The sequence below is a fragment of the Mytilus edulis genome, chromosome 10 (genome assembly GCF_963676685.1).
Source record: "Mytilus edulis chromosome 10, xbMytEdul2.2, whole genome shotgun sequence".
NCBI lineage: Eukaryota > Metazoa > Mollusca > Bivalvia > Mytilida > Mytilidae > Mytilus > Mytilus edulis.
The window spans coordinates 13,445,459-13,471,382 of NC_092353.1; the positions used below are offsets into that span (position 1 = coordinate 13,445,459).

The window sequence follows — 25,924 nt, forward strand, 5'->3', positions numbered from 1 at the left end:
TACAATTTTGTTGAAACTGACAAATGTATACAATTTTGTATTACAGGGTGGAGGAATTATTGTTGATGGTCGTAAACTTCTGATAGCTAAAGCTGTGAGCAGACAGAAAGCCACTGAATTGGCAAAGAAAGAAGAAAAAGTCAAAGAGGATAAAAGAAATTTACATCTTGTCAGAGAAGGATGTAAGCTACAAATACAATATGACTTTGTCTTGTTTTACTTTCATGATATTTTCTTTTGACAATATTTAAACAGTTATGCTAACTCATTTTATGAAAAGAGACAAATGAGTATTTTATCAACAAATAAAAAAATGTATTTCCAAAGAAAAAGAAAAGAAACAAGTTTTATACATGTATTACATAGTAAAGAAAAAAGTGTACAAAACATATACAATGACTGCATATAACAGTAAACAATCTCGATCACAGCATTCATCTCAAGTCCAAAATGTTTTTTGTTTTACAGCCAACAGTACGATTTGAAAATTTCAGTTTTTGAAGTATTTGATGTTATTGAATAATGATATAGAACATTTTGGATTTTTCAATAAGCTATAAATACATTATAACAATGTGTATTTCAGTAATAAGAGGGGGAACTAAAGATGCTGTTGGTCTTTCTAAACAAGACATAGAAAAAAGACAGAAGGTAAGACCACATAAGGACATTAACTAATGTTCTAAATTATTGTTTCTTCTATATTATAAATCAGTGCGAAAGAGCATGACACATTTAACAAAATATCAAGACTTAAAATCCTTTGACTGCCTTAGGGAATATTATGTCACTTGTAAGTAGACAGCACTAGGAACATAGATATCTCTTTTTAGAATTTGTCTGAAAATTTTCCACAGAAATAGAAGAATAATTAAAAAAATAGTTTGAAGAGGTTTTCTGAAATCCATTGCACAATGTAAGTGATACATTCTGTGTAGGACACGATGATCATTCTAAAAACATTATGTTCAAAGTGTTAAAAACTTGTAATCAATATAAAAAAAAATCCCTCTATGTTTTGTATTGATTTTTTATCAATTTATCTTTTAATTTATATTAGATTGCAATTTATTTCAAGTAGTAAGTATTTGTTTAGGATAACTACTAGTACTTTCATTTTGAAAGCCTTTTTTTCTCATTTTATTTGTGTATTGTAGATTGAAAATTCCAAGAGACAGAGATTGAAAAATCCCAACATATTTGTATCAACCACCAGACTGTGTGTTCATAATCTACCTAAATCTATTGATGAGAAGGAACTGAAAGCAATCTTCCTCAAGGCTGCTGGCAAAAGAGCCAAAATTACAGAGGTATTTTAAAATATTAAAAGTTCTTTGCATTTTTTTTTCATTTTTTTTTAATGATTTTTCTCTTTTTAATGACAAAATCTAGGAACTTGGATCTGATAGTCTTACAAAAATGATATTTTGCTGCAAGATTTATTATTCAAAGATGTCCATGGAGGTAAAATTGGCTCAAAACGATTAGGGCGTTGATGGCAGAGTTAGCTTAGTATTATATTGATTTGTTATGGATCTATCCAATACCTGCTTACTGTTTTCCAGTTCTTGAATTATGAGTTGATTACATTTCACACAACATGCATTCTTTGCAATACTTATATATACAACCTTGTTATCAGCGAAATTACTGAATATTACTGTAAATTCAGAATTATAACGTGCATTTATTATTGTGATTTTGTAATTTTTGACTAAAACATGCTATTTTAAATTTTTTCGATATTGAGAAAAATCATGTTTAATTCATATAAATAAAAAAAAATGCGAGTTTAAATTATTACTCACGCATTTTTCGCAATAATAAAAACATCGTAATAAATTCTGAATTTACAGTATAAAAATGTTATAATAATATTATATTTTCTTTAGTGTCGGATAATGAGAGACACAGAAAGTGTGAATACAAAGGGTGTGGCTAAGTCCAGAGGATATGCCTTCATCAATTTTAGTGACCATCAGCATGCCGTAGAAGCTTTGAGGAAAACAAACAACGATCCTGATCTCTTCACTGACAATAGGGTATGTTAAAGAGTCGAGCAAAAAGATTATACGTAGAATCTACTACTGCATCAAATTTCTCCAATTGAGACAGTTGAATTTTAAAATCAAGGTTACCTTATTGTTTTAAATATTTTAAATTTAGCTTTTGAGAATGGAGAGACATCATATTGAATTAGATTCAGTTATGAAATTTTGTTCTCTATTAAATGAGTTTTAGACAGTTTTTAGACAGGTGTTGTCTTTCTTTACCAATTATCTGCAAAAAATACACGTTCTTTGAATGAGACATCATTAGACATGGTCTACTTTTTTTGTGTCATCACGAAAGCATATCTAGGGAGATCAAGAAAAATTGACGTTAGAATTGAATTTGCCCAATAAATATCTGAGATCAAATGAACCACACATTGATTATAAAAAAAACTATGAACCAGTTGGGAAAAAATGAATCTGCTCAGACTTTTACATTTACATGAGCAAAGTATTTTCATCGTGTATACAAACAAGAATATGAATTAAATTAATATAGATGGTGAAATTATCATTAAACATAATCTACCAAATAAAAGTTTGTCACCAGAGATGGTTCAACAATGTGAACGTAACCTACACTTGTTCAGTGAGCTTTATATACATCTTAGAAATGTATTTGATGTCCATTTGACCTATTTCTCATGTTTTCATCTTTATATAAAGTGTGATTTAGGATTTAGATTCATTCCTGACCATTACATTTGAAATGTTTTTATTAAATGCACATTGATATTTTTGATAAAATATACATGTTAATATTATAGAGACTTATAGTTGAGTTTTCATTGGAGAATAAGAATGCTCTGTTGGCAAAAGAAAAGAGATTGGAAAGATTCCAGGTAGGTTATAAGTCTTCAGGCAATCACCATTTATGGCAACTTAATCATTTTGAACCATTTTCAGTAAATCTGAAGTAGATTTATGCATTTCCTCAACATTTGTATTGCCATTTATTTTGACATATTTACTGCAAATTTCTTATAAACCATTGTATCTAAGATGCCAGGTAAACAAATGATATATGATTTAAGCATTATTGATGCATATCAACTAAATTTCAACAGAATTCCATCTGTGAGGTTACAATAAGTTAACATGGTAAAGCAATGATGGTATCAGTCTGATTTATTGAAGTAGATAATCCATCAGTTGATGAATAAAAGTGTGCTCTAAAACAATATTGACGTTTCCTGTCAAACTGAGTAAATGGACTATCTAGCTTTTCAGGTGATTTTTATACCCCCGCTTTAAAAAAGGGGGGGTATACTGTTTTACCTCTGTCTGTCAGTCCATCTGTCCGTCCGTCCATCAGTCCGTCCGTCAGTCAGTCAGTCCGTCCCATGAAACTTTCGTCACATTTTTCTCAGGAACTACACATCCACCCTTTCTGTAATTTGGTATCAACATTTATATATGTCAGCCATACCGTGTGATGCGTTTTCAGATTCATCACTTGACAACTTCCTGTTTACCGAACACTTGTCTGATTTTACACATGATAGCCAAGTTGAAAATTTTCGTCACATTTTTCTCAGGAACTACAATACAAGGATTTCTGAAATTTGGTTTCAGGATTTATATAAGTCAGCTATACCGTGTGATGCGTTTTCAGATTCATCACTCGACAACTTCCTGTTTACCGAACACTTGTATGATTTTACACATGATAACCAAGTTGAAAATTTTCGTCACATTTTTCTCAGGAACTACAATACAAGGATTTCTGAAATTTGGTTTCAGGATTTTCATAAGTCAGCTATACCGTGTGATGCGTTTTCAGATTCATCACTCGACAACTTCCTGTTTACCGAACACTTGCATATTTTTACACTATTAATATTATCCACTTGCAGCGGGGGTATCATCAGTGAGCAGTAGCTCGCAGTTTCACTTGTTTTTATCTAGAAATGATAGGTTTGAAGTAAGAATAAGACAATTCTCTGGTGAAGCAAATTTTGACACTCTATTTTAAACTTGTTGCAATCAGTTTATTGTTTCCAAAGTGAAGTAACAGTAATGCGGCAATGGACATTTGAGCGCATTGACAGGACATTTGAGCGAAAAAAAAAGGACGTTTGAGCGCCAAAGTATAGGACATTTGAGCGCCTAAATTTTAGGACATTTGAGCGAAAATAAGAATAAGCGTAGGACATTTGAGCGAAAACAAGTCTTGGATAGAGAATTGTCTTATTGGCAATCATACCACATTTTCTTACGAATATAGTTCATTAAATGAGGAGTTTACCAACAAAAAGATTAAAACATATTTTAATTGTAAAAAACAAAGCACTAAAAACAAAGCACAGTCATAAAACAGGAGTTTACCAACAAAAAGATTAAAACATCTTTTAATTGTAAACAAAGCACTAAAAACAAAGCACTGTCATAAAACATAAAACTCGGCAACGGCATTATTTACAAGTCTGTTCGGGCTTGGAACTTATATCCCAGGCTTCTGACATAAAAATCCCTCGTAATTTCCTGCTGGCAGTATTTCGAATGCAAATCCCGGAGATTCTGTTCCTTCTCCTTTTCTGTTCGGCTCTGCGGTGCATCAATGTTCAAACTCCGAATTTTTATGTAAGTCACAGATTGCAATTTGATAATAGTGTCAAGGAAAATATAAATTGATGGATGACTGTGATAGAACTGCTCGTTATAATGGGCATGAAATGATTCGGGCCCATTGTTAGTACGTTTTAACGAGGATGGAACTTCGGCCCAGAGATGAGGGGGAAATAACGATTCATCTGTTATATAAGTATCAGTCAGGTAATCTGCAAATTCTATACAAGGCTTGTCGTTAGGTACAACGGCCATAAAATCTTCTACGAAACAGTCGGCTACTTCGTCTGGAGCTAAAAAGGCTATCCCAAAAATCCCTTTAAGCCATTTACTAATGTCTGAATCAAGCTCTTTGTATTGTTGACTAAGTCCAACTTTCTGGATTTTTCGCCACCAGGCTTGGCCTAAGTGAAACCTACAGCATTTGATCTCTATAGCCTTGATACCTAACCCTATATGTGGTAGCTTATATTCAAATGTGTTAAAAAATTAATCTAAAGGAGGTATAAGATAGACATATAATGATATAGATATAAATCAAAATTAAAAGAAGTTATGGAAGTTGAAGCGTAACAGACGAACAAGTAGTTTACATTAACATTAAATTTGTAAAAAAAGGTACTTACTGTACATCTCCAGGATATTTCTTCTCCTTTTAGTGTTTTGTCCACTCTATATCGGAAACTGTCACAAACAAGGCTTCTTTTTCCCTTATTAGTCTCGGTCAAAATAATATCCATTTTAACACGTACATGTATTATTAGTATTAAGATTTCAAGTGCCAAGGGACATTTCACTTAATAGATATATATATAAGAATTTTAGAACAAAGAAAATTTGCATAGCCAATGAATTATAGTAGAATTGATTGGTAAATAGAGATCAACTTAGGATTTCACTTACATAAACCAGCCAGAACCGGTCGAATTACTCGGGTGTGAAATAAAATAAAAAATATTTATAACTAAATCTTACTTTTTTTTCTTACTTTTAAAAAAAAATCTTAATTCGTGTAAAATTATCAGGGAAAATTTCGCTCAAATGTCCTGTCTGAAAACTCAGGTAAGGTTAATATCCCGGCGCTCAAATGTCCTATGAAGTCGGCGCTCAAATGACCCTATGTGCTTTTTTCTTTTTCGCTCAAATGTCCTATGCCCCAGTAATGAAAGCAGTTTGTATAAACTTTTATTCAAACAGACATGCATTATAATTTTTAATCTTATTCAGTATATAATGTTAATTAAAAGGATAACACTATATTTTAAGGCAAGACAGAAAAATCTGAAACAACAGAAAACAGTTACAACTAATGATAAAACAAATGAAAAAGACACAGTCACAGATAGTAAGAAAGAGAAAAGAAAGAATAAGAAAGCTAAACAAAAGGAGAAAATAACAGAAAGATACATTGGAAATGTCAAGTTACCAGAAGGTAGTAGTATAAAAAATATTCTACCAACTCACCATGGACCAAAAGTCAGGCACAAACCTCGACCACAGATAGACCAGAAACAACAAGGAAAACACAGACCTCAGACCGATCACAAGACAGCCCAACACAGACAACAGATACACAAGGAGGTATAGTCATAATATGTCTATTTACAGGGTACAAATTTTAGTGAAAAGAATGATGTCATAAACCTTTAAAGTCATAAGAAACCTCTAATTTAAAAAAGATATGCATATGTTTTTTAAAACTAAATGGATAGTTTGCATTGTACAACTTATGTACATATACTTTTTTTCTGAGGAAAGTTCTTTAATTTGTCCTCATTTAGAAGAAGTTTACTTATTTTTAATTGCTTGCTTCCAGGAAGCAATTTGCCGACATATTTTCCGTATGCATAGTGACCTGAGCGTAACCCTCCTCGTAAAAATCCGTTGATCGCAATACGCATGAATCTGTCATTAAAATAAACAATTATCTGATTGTACATGTTAAACATGTGCTCAATACCCATGCTTTTTGTTATTTGTTTACTATAAGGTGACAATCGGTAAACTTCGGCTTCAAAACACGGCATTTAATGAGCAGCCATATTTGTTGAATCATAACAGACAGAGAGAAAAAAAATTGACGATTATACGATATATTTGCGTAAAAATGATAAAATCGTGCACAGAGGAATAAGTTTATGATATATACATGCATTGATTCAAAAATTGGATAAACATTATTTTTCACCACTCACTGGTTTCATATGACTTTAATTTAAACACCCATATAAAATGGATATTTAAATTAATGTGCTGCTTCTGAGAGAATGAATTAACGATACCCATGATCCATTGATATTTCATTACATTACGAAAATCATAATCCAAAAGCAGTTACAATAAATAAACATTCTGAATAACTTGTTGGTTTAAGCATATATGTTTCATATATTTGAAAATATAATTTCCAAGTTATGCCCCTTTATAACGTTATATGCAAGCCAGGCATCATGCATGTCCCATGGATATATTCTCCATTTATTGTATAGGGGCTAGTTGTCACCACTGATGATAAACACCCAACAAAACATCAGCAGAATACTGTAAATTTAGAAAAAAATCCCATGTTTTTATTTGTGTGAAGCATGTACTAAAAAATCTCAATAATTCATCTCACAATGAAACCAGTCTTTCAAAAAAGCACAAGTGCACTCAAAGTTACTTAATTTACAGTAGACCAAAAAGGAACTTAACAATACATACATAGCAACAGCTTAATGATGATCAATTGTTGATAGAACATTTGTGGAACAAATTGAACCAGATATTAAGTTATGATAATATTAAGTACAGATGAAAATTATAATAGTGAAAATTCAGAAATTGCTTGCTTTTATTATTGTGATTTTGTCATTTTAGACAAATGCGATATTGAGAAAAATCCTGTTTAATTCATAAAAAAATAAATCAGAATGTGAGTTAAAATTATTGCAATTATAACCCTGTCACATTTTTCGCAATAATAAAAACATTACATAATTTCTGAATTTACAGTACTGATTTGTCCTTTATTTAAGTATGTACATGTATAACCATGAGATAATTAAGATTATTGGTGATCATCTCAACGAGATTGTTTTTCTAGCTTGAGCCGGGACGGCGAAACCGAGAAAGGCAATCGAGTTGAGATGAACAATGATAATCTTTTTATCGCTATTTTACCTATGACGACGTTGTCAATTTCATGTCAATTTTGTTAGCAACGCCACGTGCATGCTTAGTTAATTTTCCATCTCAAGCGAGTAGCATGATATGAAAATTATCACAAAAAAAGATCAAAGGAAAAATGCACAAAATAGCGATAAACAGATAGTATATTTCATTCACAATATTGTAATTTATCTTTCATTATTTCAGAGTCCAGTTAAACAGAAAAAGAGAAAGAAGCCTGTCAAAGTAGACAATTTTGATAAACTTGTGAACTCATACAAACAGAAAATCATGTCATCTAAAGCAACATCTAAATGGTTTGATAATTGAAACATCTTTATTTTAACATGTAAAATAGTAAAAATAATTATTTATCGTTTAAGTATTGTTTTTAAATAACTTCTGTATTAGTCGTAAAATAAAAACAATAATTCTAAAAAAAATCCCTTTTTATATGCCCTTGCTGAACAAAGATTAAGAGAAAAAAAGACATCAAAAATACCAGGCTTATAACTTTGTTCACCAGACACACATTTCGTCTACAAAATACTCATCAGTGATGCATAAATCAAAACAGATTAAAACAGAAAAAAAAAGTAGGAAGTTGGTATAGCATTTCCTCCAATGTCTGTTTGCTTGTTATTGATTTTTTCTTACTTTATTTGTTTTTTGGTCCCCTTGTTTTTGCCTTGAAGTCCATATCTGAGCAACTACAATTGATAGAGGAATGATTCTTTGGAAATTGATTAACTGCTGCTTGCTTAACATCTAGTCAGTTATTACATGCATATTCTGGGCTAATATTTTTAACAACTAAATAAGTAGGGTAGGGCTAACAGTGTTTTTCTAAGAATTTCTTTTAGGGACAAAATTTCAAGGGGGTAACTCTTTTAGAGGGAATTAATGTGACCTGAAGCAATCAGTCATAAATCATGATATGCAATGTGAATTATGAAATGCTTCATGACATGCGTTTAATAATACACATTAGCTAGCGGGATGAAGGGCAGGAAAATTGGACTGCCAGTGAAAATGAGGTTAATTTGAAATAAGGGCAGAAATTTTGCCTAACAACAAAACAACAAACCAACAACTGACCCCTCTAAAGACGTGTTGCAATGGTTCTTTTACTAAATGAGAGAAAGGAATCCTACCTACACAGCTAGACATGGTTGCATATTTATACATTCTACACAGCAAAAGCAGATCCCAACTTTAGCAAGGGTTTTAGGAAGTACACCACTAATTCATGGCCCCATTGTTTTCTATGTTAAATTCCTCAATTTTGAGCAGACACAGCTCTTTAATTTTAATTTCAAATAAAGTGAAATTCATTGCATAAAAAGCTTCATTTTATGGTGTCTTGCACTGTAAAAATCAACATACCTTTAATGGCATATAAGAAAGATCTGGTTCCCGGAACTTCAGATATACCAAAACAGGTACTTCAGATCTGACAATCACGCAAAATGTACCCTCTTTCTAAAATTTGGTGCAGTTTTTTTAAATATCCAAAATTATAAGTCAAAAAGTGTTCTACAATGATCACCAGTCATTCAGTTTTCATTTGATACCAAAAATACATAAATATTCTAAATATTTAGATAGTTACACTCATGCATAAGAACTATTTTGTGTTAAATATGTACTAAATTCTGGTATGTGCTTTCTGGCCTGCCCCGAATTAGTGGTGTTACACCTTTACTGCTTGAACAGGAGAAGTCCAGGCATGACCATATCTGTACTTGGTGTTTGTCAGTGGATGAATCTTTTTCAAAAATAAAGGACTTAAATTAATTCACCTTGGCCTTCATTAATGACTTTAAAAAATGATAAAAGTTTGGTATAGAAATTACCAGTCTTTGACTTGAAGATATTTTTAGTCATCAATGGGATGATAATGAGTAAATTGAAATTGTAATATGTTTTTGTAGATGAGAGGGGTATAATCACATGTTTGATCACTCTTATTTTGTTATAATTCTCTCTGATAGTCTTTTACTTTAGCTATGGTTTCTTGGTCCAACGGCAAATGATATCATGACATAGCTAAAGGAGGTTTCTCTTAAAATTACCAAACATTAAATGTTTAAATTTGGGGGAGAGCTTTATGTTTAAAATTGAAGTCCTGTACTTTTCTAATTGGTAGATTATGTTTATTGCAATATATTTTTATTAATGATACGTCAAGGGTTAAAAATACAAAAAAAAAGAATGCTGAATGCACTTTATTGGTATACTACAAGCTTGAAAAGTAATGAATGTCAGTATAGGAAGTTAGTGTGAATCTACAGTTTTTATTGACAAGGCCATGTGAATGCCCAAAAATACTGCATGACCCTATGTTTTTATTGTTGGAGAATATCAGGCTATATTTGTACTTTAATGAATGATATATGAAAGCTTCTTATTTCTAAAGGTAAACCAGGTATAAATTTAATTCAAGACATAGTCCATGGAAGATGTTTTTTGTTGAATATTTATTTGTGTAAAGAACACTTCCACTGTAGAGTTAACTCCCCTAGAATAATAGCTGTAGTATGAAGAAACACAGGAGCCTTTTTTTTTAAATGACATTGAATTTATTAAAAGCAATATTAAAATAAATATGTATTTAAACAAGTATATTGGCGTGTCTGTTAACATAAATAAACTGCAAATGTTTGCACCTGTCCTAAGTCAGGAATCTGATGTACAGTAGTTGTCGTTTGTTTATGTAATTTATACATGTTTCTCGTTTCTCGTTTTTTAATTTTATATAGATTAGACTGTTGGTTTTCCCATTTGAATGGTTTTACACTAGTAATTTTGGGGCCCTTTATAGCTTGTTGTTCGGTGTGAGCCAAGGCTCCGTTTTGAAGGCCGTACATTGACCTATAATGGTTTACTTTTTTTAAATTGTTATTTGGATGGAGAGTTGTCTCATTGACACTCACACCACATCTTCTATATCTATTTAAAAAATGAAACTGTATCTATATTGGTTGATCACCACAATCAACTTCAAACATGACTTATGATAACTAAGTGAAATATTTTAAGATAAATGTTTTTAATTAAGTAGAAATATTAAGAAAAAATGGCAAGTTGCTACAAACTTCAATTAAATGTCTTGTATCCAATAGAAATGTCTACAAGCATGGATTTAACTGTTGTTGAGCATATGGATTATAGAGGAAAACACATGTCTCCTTTACATACAAATAAATCCTTCTAATCATGGAAGTAATCCATGGTACAGGTAATCTTTTAAAATTAGTTAAATATACTCCATCAAATATACTCCATCATTATCGTTTTTGTAACATTGATTTTTCATTGAGTTAGAGCTATGTAGATACATGGCTCTAACTTATGTGTATGCCACTTGTCTGTAAATTTTTCTTTACTGATCTTTGCCTCTGAAGCTGCTCCATTGAAAGTTTGTCTGCTACATCTGTAAGATGTCAACTATAAATTTTATGCCTTCCAAGTTGATCTACAAACATTTTCTGAATGATAAGACCTAGAGGCCAAACTTCAGTTTGATTTATATCTCAAACTAAAGCAATAAGACAATAAAACGGACATGTTAAAAAGTGTAAGCCTAACCAGTTCTACCTACACTGAAAAGAACACTCTGTCAACCTGTTTTGGAGTAATCACCTCTGAAGTTGATTTTTTTATTGCCATTTTCAAAAACTAGGAGCTAGGTATAAAATGTACATTGAATAATGATAAGAATCAGTTATTGTGAAAACTTTAGGAGCTAGGTTAAAAGTGTAAACTGCAAAATGGAATCAGCATTTTATTGCTGATATTTTAAAATCCTTGTAAATTGGAGAAAAATATGTCAACCTGTTTTGAAGTTATTGCCCCTGATTTTTTTGTGTAGATTTTGGCCTTTATCTTGAAAAAATATAGGAGTAAGTTAAAAGTAAAAAAATACTAAAATAATCAGAAAACAAAGTTTATTGGCCATGAAAATGTCAGAAATTTTTTTCAACCTGTTGAGTTATTGCCCCTGTGAAACAAATTTTTGGCTGTTATTCTGAAAACTACAAATTGGTAGTGCAAAAGTTGTCAGCATGAAGAGATGTATCTACTCTGAAATGTTAAATTATACTGTTTTAATGCAATTTTTGTTGTTAACCACAACTATGGAATCTACATAAATCTGGCAGAAATAAGCAGCAGCAAAAATGGTAATAATAGTATGCATGGTATGTGCATATACAAATTATAATGAGCAAACTGATGATTTCCCGCCTCCAGGTGCATATCGGGCACTCTTATTCTCTCTTTTTATATGGTGGTCAAGGTGGTAACAAACTGTTGCATAAAGGCAAATAATGTTGGACTTAGTTTCTGATCTACAGAAGGAATTTTTGCTCTGTGAAGAACTCACTATTGAATTTGTTCAGTTTCTGAAATAATGTGTTGATTAATACACAATAAGCAAATACGGTTTACACATGAATATTCAGATAAAAACCATTCATGTGTTTAATTTTTTTTAAATGATTTTAAAAATGATTTTGATTGAGAAGAGGTAGATTTGAACAATAATATTACTCATTAAAAAAAATACATACGAAAATTGAATTTTCTGGACCAGTCAAGAAATTAATATAATTTGTTCAAATAAAGGGAAAACATTTGAAAAGCTGTCGTTGGTATTCGCACCCATTTGTCTCTGAAAAAATACCTATATATCTAAATGAAAATGAATAAATATAGTTTTTTTAGAGACAAGTTCGTGTGTATCATTATGAGTAAAAATTGACAAATTGGAAAAGGCGGGTAAAGAATGATTTCTCACCAAAGACGATTTGCTATTGTGATTTGGAGAATACCCGGCAAGTCGCAGGATAAACAATACTAAATGTTAACATAAAAAACGCTTTCACAGTATGACTTTACCAAAGTATTATTTGACTTGTATTTTGTATTGCTGTATCATGGAGGAATCACTTCATCAGCAGCACCATGTTTACACAGTGTAGAAAAGTTCCAACAGAATCAATATAATTGCACGATCATGTAAACATATCGTAATGAAATTTCACAGCTAAACAAATAATTGATGACCCATACTCTTCTAAATGGTACCGAATCAACATTATGATTGCTTCAAGCTCTTTAATCCTTTTTTATCTTTCTAAAAATCAATTAATGGCACTATAATCGTACTGGAAATGAGTTTACATTTATCTTAATGTTTTTAAATTGTTCTAGATAAGGTTTAATTTGTTTCAGAAATTACAAGGTCAAATTATATAGTAATGAATAGCCCATCGACTAGATTGAACCGATCTCTCATACCATTTTAAATTGAAAATTGCAGACTTTATTTACCTAGTATTCTCCTATATCACTGTTGCTTCTATACTAGAAATATTCAGATTGCTTTTCACATTTTTACTGTTTTGTAGTAATATCAGACATCTTATGTTAGCTAATCAGCCTTCATATTTTCCAGTACATGCTACAGTGACAGATCTATTTCGAATACAGCAGCAGATTCTAAATATAAGGTGGCATAATTCATATGTCTGCAAGGAAAACACTTAGAGCTTGCTATCAACAGATTGCATGCATCCTTTGTTACGTTACGATCAATGGTTTTTATGGTAAGACAAATCCTTGGTACGATATAGTACATACTATTGTTTTACGTGTACATGTGGTATTTTTTTCTTTTTTTATCAAAGATATTGATCGCAGACCTTTTTATAATTTCTTATTCTATTCAAAATGTCTCTCAGACTGATACTCTAAAGCCGACTTGGGTATAGATATATTCTCAAATTTAGACTTATCTGACCAACTGTGAAACCTAAACTTTGCAAAAATGGGCGTCCGCTTAGCCGTGTCGGGATGTAGAAATACGCAGCCACGTCTGTTAAGAATGAACAAGTTAATTCCAGTGCCTCCTATAGAGAGAGTGCCATGCTGCCTGCACTCGTAAGAACCATTGAAAACACTATTGAGTAGTCTGTAGAAAACGTTTCATAAGGATTAATATCTGTCCCTGTCTGAAATATCTTGTCCTTCATCTCTGGCGACTACGAAAATGCATGTAATATTGCCCCTGGATCGCAAAGCCTATACATGTATGTATTAATCGTGAATAATTACATTAGATGCATGTTTCATTATAATACTTTATTCTGATTGGCTAACTGCACATCACGTGTTATTCCTTAAGCAATTGCATTACTCAATAAAACTTTTCATTCATGATAACACGTGGGCCGACAATAAAGTGCACAGGTGAATAAAATAAAACAATTATAAAATTCGTGTTTTCATGATCATAGCTGAAAAATGTAATTATAAGTATTGAAGGCTTCTTTTTGTAACTTCATAGGGTTGTAAAAGCGTTGACCGTGCGCTTATTTTTAGAATGAAGCGCTTCCGCGCTTCATACAAAATGTACTTCGGTGAACGCTTTTACACCCCAATGAAGTTACAAAAAGAAGCATTCAATTCTTAAATGCTTCAATAACACGTTCATTCTACGGACGTGCCTATAGAATTACAAGGAAGTCATTAGAACGTCAGAAGTGTAAGAAGATTCCCAAGAGAGCCATTATTTATCTTATTACATGTATCATCCCAATTACCCATACAATAATGTGTTTTTGAAATTTCCGTAGCAGGTAATGAAATTAGATATTTGTTCATTTATCCTGTATTCTTTAGATTATGTAACGTTTGCTATCTCATTATCTCGACTGTAATTTATTAGGTTAATCGGTTTACTGAAGATCATTGAATACGGTATGATATGAATTATTGTTTACAAAAGTTGGAAATTGAACGAATGTGATTGATGGTTTTCAGTTCTGGTGACTATAGATCGACAAAAAGCAAATGTTCTGATGGTATTCCAAAAGCAACGCACATCTCCACTAGACAATACAATTGAGAATGAAAATGTGAAATGTGTCAAAAAGACAAAAAAAAAAAACAAAAAACACTGGGACTTCGAAATAGCAAATATATCCCGCGTCCGCAGGCGTGCTTCTGACAGCTGGCCCCCGAACACAGATGTGTACTTGGGCACGTCATACCGAACTCCGAAACATCAAAAATGAACTAAAATTAAAAACCAACAAACCATACAAGACAAACTAACTAAAGGCAAAACTATTTTCATTGAACTTCTATGCGAAATCAGCAGACTTAAAAATGGACCAAAATGCAGAGCAGTAAAAACATTAAAATGTCCTGCTTTTTATATTCAGTTCTTCCTTATATTGTTTGTCTAATAAAACATAGGTAATTTCAATCACGTAAACGGTCATTCACTCAATTTAACAATAAAGATAGAATCTTTTAGAGTTCTTATTGAATTAAGCTTCTAGTTATTGTTTTTCTCATTTTTTTTTATACAATCGTATCATGACCATAACTTTTAATTTTTTGACCAAGTTAATAACATTTAGCTTGTGTGTCAGTCACCCCATGGAAGTATTATGTCAATATAATACTTCCATGGTCACCCCAAGACGAGGTGTCGCATATCATTGAATGTGACATTTGAACATGACAACAATTAACAATGACACCAATGATCACCAATGGTCAACGTATTGTTTTGTAAGTGTCAATTTAATGTCTTACCCTTTTAATCATAATACTCTTAAGGTTAGGATTTTGAAGTCTTGTCATACAATGTGCGCCTTATGTTTAATTCTCCAAAGATAGCTGAAACAGCATGGAAATTAAAATTTATTGCAAAAAAATAAGTTATCCTTTTCTTTGACGAAACAGTTGCTATGCGATACATTGACAGGCGATATGATAGGATTTGTATTATTTATTTAATTGCGTCATAAACATTACAAGAGATATTATTCCACACAATAGGGCTATTAAAAGTACATGCTACACGATCTTTACAATGAAGGATATCAAAAGCACATACTGTACGATCTTTGCTATGAAAAACAATCTGTCGATATAGACTAAAGTATTTCAGCGATTCCGCAAATTACAAATTATATCGTTAGGGGTAACTAATGCTATGGTTAGTGGTAACTAAGGTTATGGCCTAGGCTAGGAGACACACAACGGTTTTTGGAAGTTGGCATAGGCTTTCATTGGTTTCAACTCAATCGTGTATGTTTTCTTTAAAGAACTGCTTTTGCATGCATGACAAACTTATGTTTGTGGCCATCGATTTTTCCGACAATTTCTTGAATAACCGTTGTTTTATTACCTCCGCCTACTTATGGTGCCTATCACTCATCTGATAATAAATAGACAGCAGGGACTATTTTTTATGCAACTCTGATAAATGTAAAGAAATTGAAAAAAAAATGCATTCTTATCTGGGAATTTCTGTTTTCCGGTAACACAAATGACATTTAAGACTCTGCATTAACTCTATGAAAATAACAGAACTGTATAAATATTTTTAAATAATTGACAAAATGGTTTGGCAACACTTCTTGCAATAAATGACTTTCATTAGAAGATATACACAAATGAAACCTTTTAGAATTTGTATTGTTTCTTTACTGACATCATGCTAGGACGCAACATCAATCTATCCATGTAATGGTCCAAGCTTCATGATATCCACAAAATTATACGACCTTATCGTTTGCAAGAATTTCTCGTTTAAATATCTTCATTACTTTAACTTACATGGTATTTTCCCTTCATATAATGATTTAGCTCCATTCGGAACTTGAGTTCTATGGAATAACTTTTTAACTAGTGTTCTGTTGATTTCCCATTGTAAGCACACCGATACTCTGTGTTTTCAGCCGTAACTCGAATGATTCTGTGCCATCTAGCGGTCAATGACATTTTTAATGAATCGGTCGAGAGCAGAATATAACGAATGAATTATTCGGGTTAGAAACAAAGACATTTTACAAATGCTGGTGACCACTGATTGGATAACTAACAATTATAATGTTAAATTTAACTATTTATTATAGAAAACCAATTGGCGTAGTTGAAAATTGTATGCTATATGGTCGGGTTGTTGTCTCTTTGACACATTCCCCATGTCCATTCTTAAATGATTCTGGTGTCTTTTGTCACCAAGTGGCACATTTTAAGGAGTACAAAGCTGGTTCTTAAAATAGAACATTCTAATGAATTATTGGAAACAATACAAATCTCGACACACCACTGCTACTGTTGCTTTTCGTCGTCATAAGAGGGGCATGCACTAGGAGATATAAAAAAGAGTAAAATGTATTGCTTTTGTTTGTTCAATCATCAGTGAAATGATAGTTCGCTTTTAGCAGGCTGTTTGGTTCAATTTTGTCAAAATAAGCGAAAAAAAAAATCGCTGATGAATTATTCACTTGTAAGTGAATAATTGATTATTCGACCTCAACATGCTCAATGAATCCGTATTCATGTGACATTTAATTTAACTCCTTAGCTAGAGATGGTTGTTTGTTCAATCATCAGTGCAATAATAATTCACTTTTAGCAGGCTGTTTGGTTCAATTTTGTCAAAATAAGCAAAACCACATCGCTGATTAATTTTTCACTTGTAAGTGAATAATCAGTCGACCTCAATGAATCCGTATTCATGTGACCTTCAATTTAACTCCTTAGCTCGAGATGGTTTACGCAAAAAATTAGGCTTGTTCATGTATCAAAAGGAAAAGAATGTCAAAATTGGAAGTGAAACAATGGTAAACCTTTAGGTTGATCGATTCGATTCGTTTCACACAATCTCATTCTTATACAGGCAGAAACGACGATTAACATATTTGTTAACCCTGCAATATGAAATCAAACAGTCATAGAAAAATCCAACTGCACCAGTTTGCAATCTATTTTTATCTATGTTTATGCTAATATCAGGTATATAACCGTCGGTAGTCTTCGGAGGTCACCTTGATGATTATAATAAAGTTTTGACAGCTAATGCCACTTTAAATTCTGTGACAACATGAAAATGGATCCACGCTGTACAGCTTGGACTATATGAACACAATATTCTTATCATTATAAAATTGGTTACAATATATTTCTTTGTAAAAGTAAAATTGAATAAATAAATTATAGTATATTCGACATAAAAAGAAATGCATGTTCCAAGTCAGAAGTATGACAGTTTCAATCCATTCGTTTGGTGTGTTTGAGCTTTATTTGATTTTTCCAATTGATCACGGACTTTCCGTTTTTAATTTTCCTCGGAGTTCGGTATATTTGTGATTTTATTTTTAGAACCGCGAAATACTTCGTAGGTAAATTTTAGTACATGCCAATTCCGGTTTAATATCCTTCACATACTTTAAACATCCTTGGATTTCCTTCAAACATACCGAGATTTCCTTCAGACATCTTCAGATTATCTTCAAAGATGCCGGGATTCCCTTCAGATTCCCGTCAAAAATGCCGGGATTTCCTTCAAATTTTCTTTTCTTTTCTAATTGTGGCTTTATAGTGATGGATTGCATCCATTGATTTGTGCAAAGCCGGTTTCAGTTAAGATAATATTTAATTACAACAACGAGGATTCAATGAGTGCACATTGGTGTTGTGATCAATAAACAGCAACACGTTTTACTGGCTACTAATAATATCTGGTTTCTATTTGCTTGAATAGTTAACTGGAAAATACAGTTACACCAGCCTCAAATTCAGATTACAATAAAACGCACGACTCTCCGGAGTATGTAGTTTATAACTACCAATACATATCTGTCGTTGTATGACTGATTTTATTTTGCCCATGTGTATATTCCCGGAAATATATGGATGGGTATCCGATGGAGAAAGTCATGAAGTTGTCACAAGTTTAGTTGTATATAATAAAATTTAATTTTGATGTGATGGCATAGTAATTAAAATTAACAACCTTTACAGCAGACAGAACATAAATTGATTTAAAAAGTACACCATCGACTTGCCAATATATAATTGTATAATATACTCTAGATACAGCCGACGAGGTAAAGCAACGTTTCTCGAAGGATAAATTACATGGCCTTATTCGAGTTGTCTAGGGTGCTGGACACAATACAGGTGGTGTCGTCACAATATCACAGATCTTTTGAGGGAAAAATAAAAATTTACAAAAGTGATTTTGCAGACCTGACATTGTTGATCTAAATTTGAGAAGATATGAAGAGGATATTATACAATCGAGTTGACAAATATTTGGGTTGAACAAACAGCATTTGTAAATGTCAATGTTTTTTTTTAATAAAATGTAAAACATTAATATTATTATAGCAGTTAATTATGTCTAAAAAAAAATATACAGGCAAATTTTAAAGTCTATCGGTTAAATCCGAAATACTATATCAACGTAGTTGTGTATCTATGCATCTTAAATTGTCAGATAGTTGTGTGTATACATAATACATGTATATACAATGAAAGACGAGTACCTCTATCAACTTGCTAGTACTTCCTGTTGCTGTTGTATTCATGAAGTGCCTTTAGTAACGCTGGCTAACTTGCGGAAGTATCTTCTTTGATATATCATTTCTATGGCCATCGAGGCGTTTGTGGTAAGGCTGTTTTGACTTACCAACATATGGGAGGCCACAAACCGAACATTATAGAATGCGAATATCATTCCCTTCTCCCCCTCCCGGATATCAGATATTCTATCTTCATCTGTCTGATGTAAAATCAATCATATCAATCTATTCTGATTGATATAAAACAATTTTGAACGTAAAGAAAATTAAAAACCGCTTGAATAAGTATAAAACCATGGGCGGATCCAGCCATTTAAAAAAAGGGGGGGGGGGGTTCCAATTACATGTCCCCATTCAAATGCATTGATCGTCCAAAAAAAAAGGGGGGTTCCAACCCCCGGACCCCCCCCCCCCCCCCCCCCCCCCCCCTCTGGATCCGCGCCTGAAAACAAAGTACACGCAGGTTAAGTATCTACAACAGACTTCGTATATATGCATCCAAAAATGAGTTAAAAGCACTTTTTTAAAATAGTTTAAAAAAAATCAATTTGACGCATATTGAATATATACAACAGAGACTGTATAGATATGCACCCAAAATAAGTAGCACTGTACGAATTGAACTTAACCTTTTTATTGATCCCTTTTAGTGCCAATGTTTTTAATTTACCTATTCAAGATCTTTACGAGTGTTTCTCTCATCCCATGGCAAAGCAAGTATGTGGTCAATGATTGTAATAGTCAGTCGATTGGGATCTGTCTTAGTGTGGCCAGGAGAAATAAAATGTCTACTGACTCACCAACATACTGTTTACGCCATTGTCACTGTAGAAGATACACGGTATTCGCAGGCTTGCAAGTAACATTGCAAAATATGGTATATTCCGTACCAGTAGAGAATCTGTATTCAGTATTTGCTTGCACTCACTGGAGTAACAGTACTGGTTTTTCTTAGTCCAAAAACATTGATGGTTTCTGCGCAGTCTCTGTTTGTAAAATAAAAAAGCCGTTACAAACCTATATTTAGCCAACGAGGAAATAAATTACTCGACCACCGAAATCTATATTTTAAATAGCATGCCTTGGTTGATCGAGTGGTCAAGGGCGCTGTTGTCATGATTTCATAGAAGCAGGGATAATCCCGCTGAGGGAAGAACACAAATTTGCTTACAAAAATTTGCAGACCTTACATTGTTGGGCTAAATTTCAGACGAATTATATATAAATTATGAATAAATATATAGAATATATATATATGCAGTACCTGTGTACGCGTTTTGAAACAGCATTCGTGATAGACATTTTCTGTCAAATGTCACAGTTATATATTCCCAAAGCAGTTATATCTGCATATATGACGAAAGTAAAAGTTTAGTATTAATACTATTGGGTTTTAAAACTGCCAATTGTGTACTCTTGTATATTAATTGAACATAAATATGGATAAAAACTTAAGGCGCAATCTTTAACAGCAACTAGAACTAGGAAGTTATTATGACTTTAAGGAGGATGTTACAATTGGTTGAGTTTGCTATCCAATCCATTGCAGGAATTTTTTGAATAAAATATATTTAAACTTAAGGTTAGAATTTGTTACCGGCTTATCAATCCATATTACAATACTTTGTTTCGTCGGGAATATTAAATCCTTTGTGCTGTTTAATTCTTTTTTGATATATTATATTCATTCACTGGTGGGTTTTTTTGTGTCTTCGTAAGGTCTTTGGGTTTTATTGGAATTTAATGCATATTTTGCTCTATAATAACAATTTCTACACAATGTAATAACAACTGATTCTTGTCCAATTTTATCATAGCCTAAGAATTCTTTTTCCTTTTGTTTGGTTATTGCAGCAACAAACCAGAAAATACCGATCGATATGTTACAATATTTCTTAAGTTAGTTTGTACGTTAAACTAATAAATAAGTTTTGACATTTCTATCATATTTTCCGGAAGGAAAATCGTTGTTTTGATATAATTACCACAGAAGTAGAGAAATAGAATATGCCTGAGAGAAAAGAAACATAAAACAGTAATAACGACCTAATTAGTAATCAAGAACGCTTATCCAACCGTTTAGTCAGAAAGATAGTCTTTTCTGTCTTAACGAATAGAACCTTGGAATAAATGAGTCATTTCAAGGAATTCCCAATATGACCATAAACCCGATATCAACAGTAATCATTTACATATATTTTCCTCATGCATTATAAATCTTTTCTGATTTAAGAAAACATTTGTCTTGTCTCTTGTGAATAGAAAATAAATGATTGGATAGATTTTGCAAGAAACTCTTATTTGAAAAATAAATATAGACAAATCTTGGGAATAAATTGCATGGCGAATGTCTCGATGGAGATTGAAGCCGATAAGTTTTCGACAGCTCAAATTAATGGGAAAATATTACAAAATTAATGGAGAATAAATGCATTTATTTCCTATTATAATTGATATACTATACATGTAGCTTGAAATGTGTCAGCTTTGAAATTGATGAAAATAAAAGTAAAAACTGATAAATTGTAGAGACATGAGTGAAATTTAGTTTAAACAGTGTTATTACATTGTACCCTCATTGGACCTAATCGATTATCGGAAAATAATCGGACGTGTACAACCAATTTATATAAACGCCTTTATGCATGTCACTTTTGTCTCGCCGGCGACAAAAGTTGCTGTATGCGAGACATTACGCCTGTAATTCAGTGGTTGTCGTTTGTTTATGTGTTACATATTTGTTTTTCGTTCATTTTTTTACATAAATAAGGCCGTTAGTTTTCTCGTTTGAATTGTTTTACATTGTCTTATCGGGGCCTATTATAGCTGACTATGCGGTATGGGCTTTGCTTATTGTTGAAGGCCGTACGGTGACCTATAGTTGTTAATGTCTGTGTCATTTTGGTCTTTTGTGGATAGTTGTCTCATTGGCAATCATACCACATCTTCTTTTTTATATTGGTAGTACTATCTGGCGATGACGGCGTAAACCATGTGTACAAAGCTTTATATTTCAGAAGGTAGAAGACATTGGTGCTTCATACCTTGTACGCAGATACCTTATGTTACGAAGTTTCCGTCTTTCATATGTCAAGTTGTCCTCATTTCCATGGTTTTATAATTTCTTTATTTTTTTTCATTTACTATGAGTAATAGGATAATTATATTTGGTTTATGGGTTCCTTGTAAAGTCTACCTGACATCAACTCATTTTGTGGATAAGTGATCAAGGTTATTAATAATGTTGCACGATTATGTCCGTTTCCCAGATACTACAAGCAGTAAGTCAACTACTTAGCATATTTGTTATATGTAATGGTTGTAATGGGTACATGTCAGTCTAGCAGGTTTCTTCTGACCCTGACCTCATTTTCATGTTTCACTTCTAAAATTTAAGCTTTTGTGTTTTGGTCTGGTTTTTTTAGTACTTTAAGTAACAGGTCAGCAATATTTGGCGTATGAAATGATTGTAAGATGTACACATATGTCTAACGGTATCATCTGACCTTGACCTCATTTTTATGGTTCATTGGTAATGTTAAGCTTTTGTGTTTTGGTCCGTTTTTTAATTACAATAAACAATAGCCCAACTTTATTGTTTGGCGTATGGAATAATTGTTGGTTTTATTGATCTTTAAAAACATCAAGTATATGTTAAACTTTTAAAACTTTTATCTTTACGAAATTCAACATTAAAATAACTGCAAGACCTCTGTCCTTATAATTGTATATGCATTATTTCGTAAAAAGGCAACACGCATTTACAAACATTTAAAAAAAATTAGTTAAACTTATAATTTAAACAGTTTAAGAATTCAGTAATGGTAAATGTACAAAGTAAGTGAGTATGAATATTGAAGAAAAATAGCTGCTTAGTATCATGAAGGTAACTGAGATTTCAAGGGCACAAGGTAAAAAAACAGTCAACTGAACCAAATAAGTTAAATCAACAGAGTTTGGTATTATGTTGTATATCATATTGTAAATATGCACTATTCAAAGTTCACATGAAACATAAATGATCATAAATGATACATATGTCTGCTTTGTCTAACTACGGAAGAATATAATCATAATAAAATAAATGCTGATAAAACTACACTTTCTACCTTGTTCTTCTGATATCCATGGAAATACATAAGTTTTTATATATATATGTGGAGTTGTTTGTCATGTAGAAAGCCATTAAATCTTTCACATAAACAAATATCATTACAATGTACTTGTTTCATAAATAGAATCCATGGATCGTGTAAACATAACATTAAAACTTGTATAGATAAATCTTAAGGTAGCACAATACGATTTTTCATCCCCAATCAGACATCTTTAAACTGATGTAATTCCACTCATATTTCTTTAAATTTTATAAATGAGGCACCAAAAGAAAGAAGAAAGATTAATCTTTCAAATTGTGATAATTTCATTATGACATAATTATTACATGATTAATTGTTATTCAATTAGTTGCCATATTGTGATGCCAATACTTGAATGAATTAAGCTTCCTAGTTATTCATAGCATCCCAAATTTTGTTTATAGATGAAATGAATTACATCAGTTTAAAGTTGCCTGATTGTGAGTGAAAAAATCTTTGTATTGTGCTACCTTAAATGGATGCACACTATATATAATAGAGAGTATTATCATGAAAATAGTACAACATCTACTACAATTTAAGAAAACAAGATGAGTTTGGATATTATGTTTTTGTCTTAAATGGTCGTATAGCTTATCGACTGTTTGAGTTCTTAAACATGTATATCCACTCTCTCATGGCCTATATTGTATATCCACTCTCTCACGGCCTATAGTCTATTATTATGTCATTGCCAGTAACACCAGGAATACATAATTTTGTATCACAGGACATGTCATTACATATAATTTACCAAAGGAAAAAAGAAAAGATTGTTTGAGAATCATGAAAAATATCTTAATTTCTTATTGTTTAATGCAATTAAATTATTGATGGCAGTTTCAAAAAAATACTTTAAAAGGAGATTTCCCAAAAGTAACAACTAATACACCATCTTAAAAAGAAACCAAAAAATAGAAAAAATAAGATTCAATTCAAAACATACAAATCAAATTGGTTGACTTTAATGTTGGATTCAAGATTTCATCTGCTAGATACATGTTTAAATGATTTACTGAAATGCTTACAGGTGACATAAGCGCAATGCCGATCTATTTATCCATTATTGAATTCTAAAGCAGATGATCAACACAATCAGATAACAGAATGATAGGTGAGTCGTATCCATGTACAGCATCATTTCATAGATGAAGTAATGTGTATAACCAGGTATGTGCAGCCATAGAACACGTTCAAATAACTTGCAATGATTATCACGTGCACATTGTCTCAATATCTTACAATTGCTTAGCAGGCAAAGATCCTGGCTTATCTTTGCTTTAAAATACGCAGTATGTTTCGGTTTCACATATACAAACTTTCGGAAAGAAGTTAGTAGTATACCGCTGTTCAAACTCATAAATCCATGGAAAAAAAAACAAAATCGGGGTAACAAACTAAAACTGAGGGAAACGCATTAAATATAAGAGGAGAACAACGACACAACACTACAATGTAACACACCCAGAAACGGACCAAGCATCAGACAAAATCCCAAACATTTAAGGTAAAGCCTTTTTATTAGTTTTTTTTACTGAAAAGTCGAGTAGGAACTAAATCATAGTTTTGCTCCAAATTGAGAGAAAAAGGAACTGAAAAACATTGTCTTTTCATCTGTTCTTCGGGCAATAAATTTTAACGATTGTGTTGTTTTTACATTTATATATTATACATTGCAAAATTGTGAAACAGAACAGTGTAAATGCTAACGTAGTGTTTTCTAACATACAACATTCAAGTTCTGTTTGTCTACCCTTTGATATCAATATATAACAGCTTTGAAAGAGTTTAGTCTTTAAAAAAAAATGGGTGAAATTCTGTCAATGTAAACGTGATAAATACCAATTCAAACACTCAATTAATAAATCAAATGAATTAAAAATAATACAAGAGAACTTGAAATAAGGTATAATATTATACTTGAAGTAATTTTCTTCATTCACGTAATCTTTATTATGTAACATTTACATGTTTAGCATCCTGTATTAGCCGTTTACCAGAAACTGCATGGAGAACGCCTTACATGTTAAAATATAATGATTGAACAACTGCATGCAATGTAATTTCCGGTGTGAAAATTTTTATTATTTTTATTATTGTAGAAAGAAAATCAATTATTTCATAGAAAATTTATCTTTTGGGTTAGAATATTTTATATTTGTATAAAAGTGGACCATTCCATTTGATGTTCAACAGTCACTAAAGCCTCGGCTGGTAAATTGTGACTCAACACATAAAGGAAACTGTATATGAACAATTACATAACAAACCTTTTAAATTTCTGTTTCAATAACAATGCTGACCCTACCCCAGTAAACGTAAATCACGAAGCTTTCATGGCTTTATCTACTATTATTTATTATGCACGAAACTCTTTTTTATAGCTGTATTTTTGGATTGTAAAAATGTTATGTTTTATTAAATCTAGTACAATGCTTTGTGAGTCACTTTGTTAACATCTAGAATTATTTGCTTGATTTTACTTCTGAGTATCTGTGGTTCTTTCTCGTTTACTATACTTCAGACAATGGCACTGAAAGTGTCGTTTACCACTTACGAACCAACATACCAATAAAGTATATATTTGGTATTGCCACTCTTAAGAGAAATATTGGTA

At 31.9% G+C, this 25,924-nt stretch overlaps 2 protein-coding genes across 2 annotated transcripts in view; one reads left to right on the forward strand and one right to left on the reverse strand.

Annotated features, from left to right (window-relative positions):
* Positions 1-8,215, forward strand: part of LOC139493444 (RNA-binding protein 28-like) — a 53,028-nt gene extending 44,813 nt beyond the window's left edge. Inside the window, exons 14-20 of the mRNA XM_071281847.1 lie at positions 47-182; positions 587-651; positions 1,158-1,310; positions 1,893-2,042; positions 2,822-2,896; positions 5,889-6,203; positions 7,980-8,215. Of these exons, the coding sequence (XP_071137948.1) occupies positions 47-182; positions 587-651; positions 1,158-1,310; positions 1,893-2,042; positions 2,822-2,896; positions 5,889-6,203; positions 7,980-8,102 (1,017 nt within the window). The 3' untranslated portion in view covers positions 8,103-8,215. The remainder of the gene's footprint in view (positions 1-46; positions 183-586; positions 652-1,157; positions 1,311-1,892; positions 2,043-2,821; positions 2,897-5,888; positions 6,204-7,979) is intronic.
* The window catches only part of LOC139493479 (importin subunit alpha-1-like), a 343,903-nt gene that overhangs the window by 93,554 nt on the left and 224,425 nt on the right, over positions 1-25,924 (reverse strand). The window lies entirely within an intron of this gene.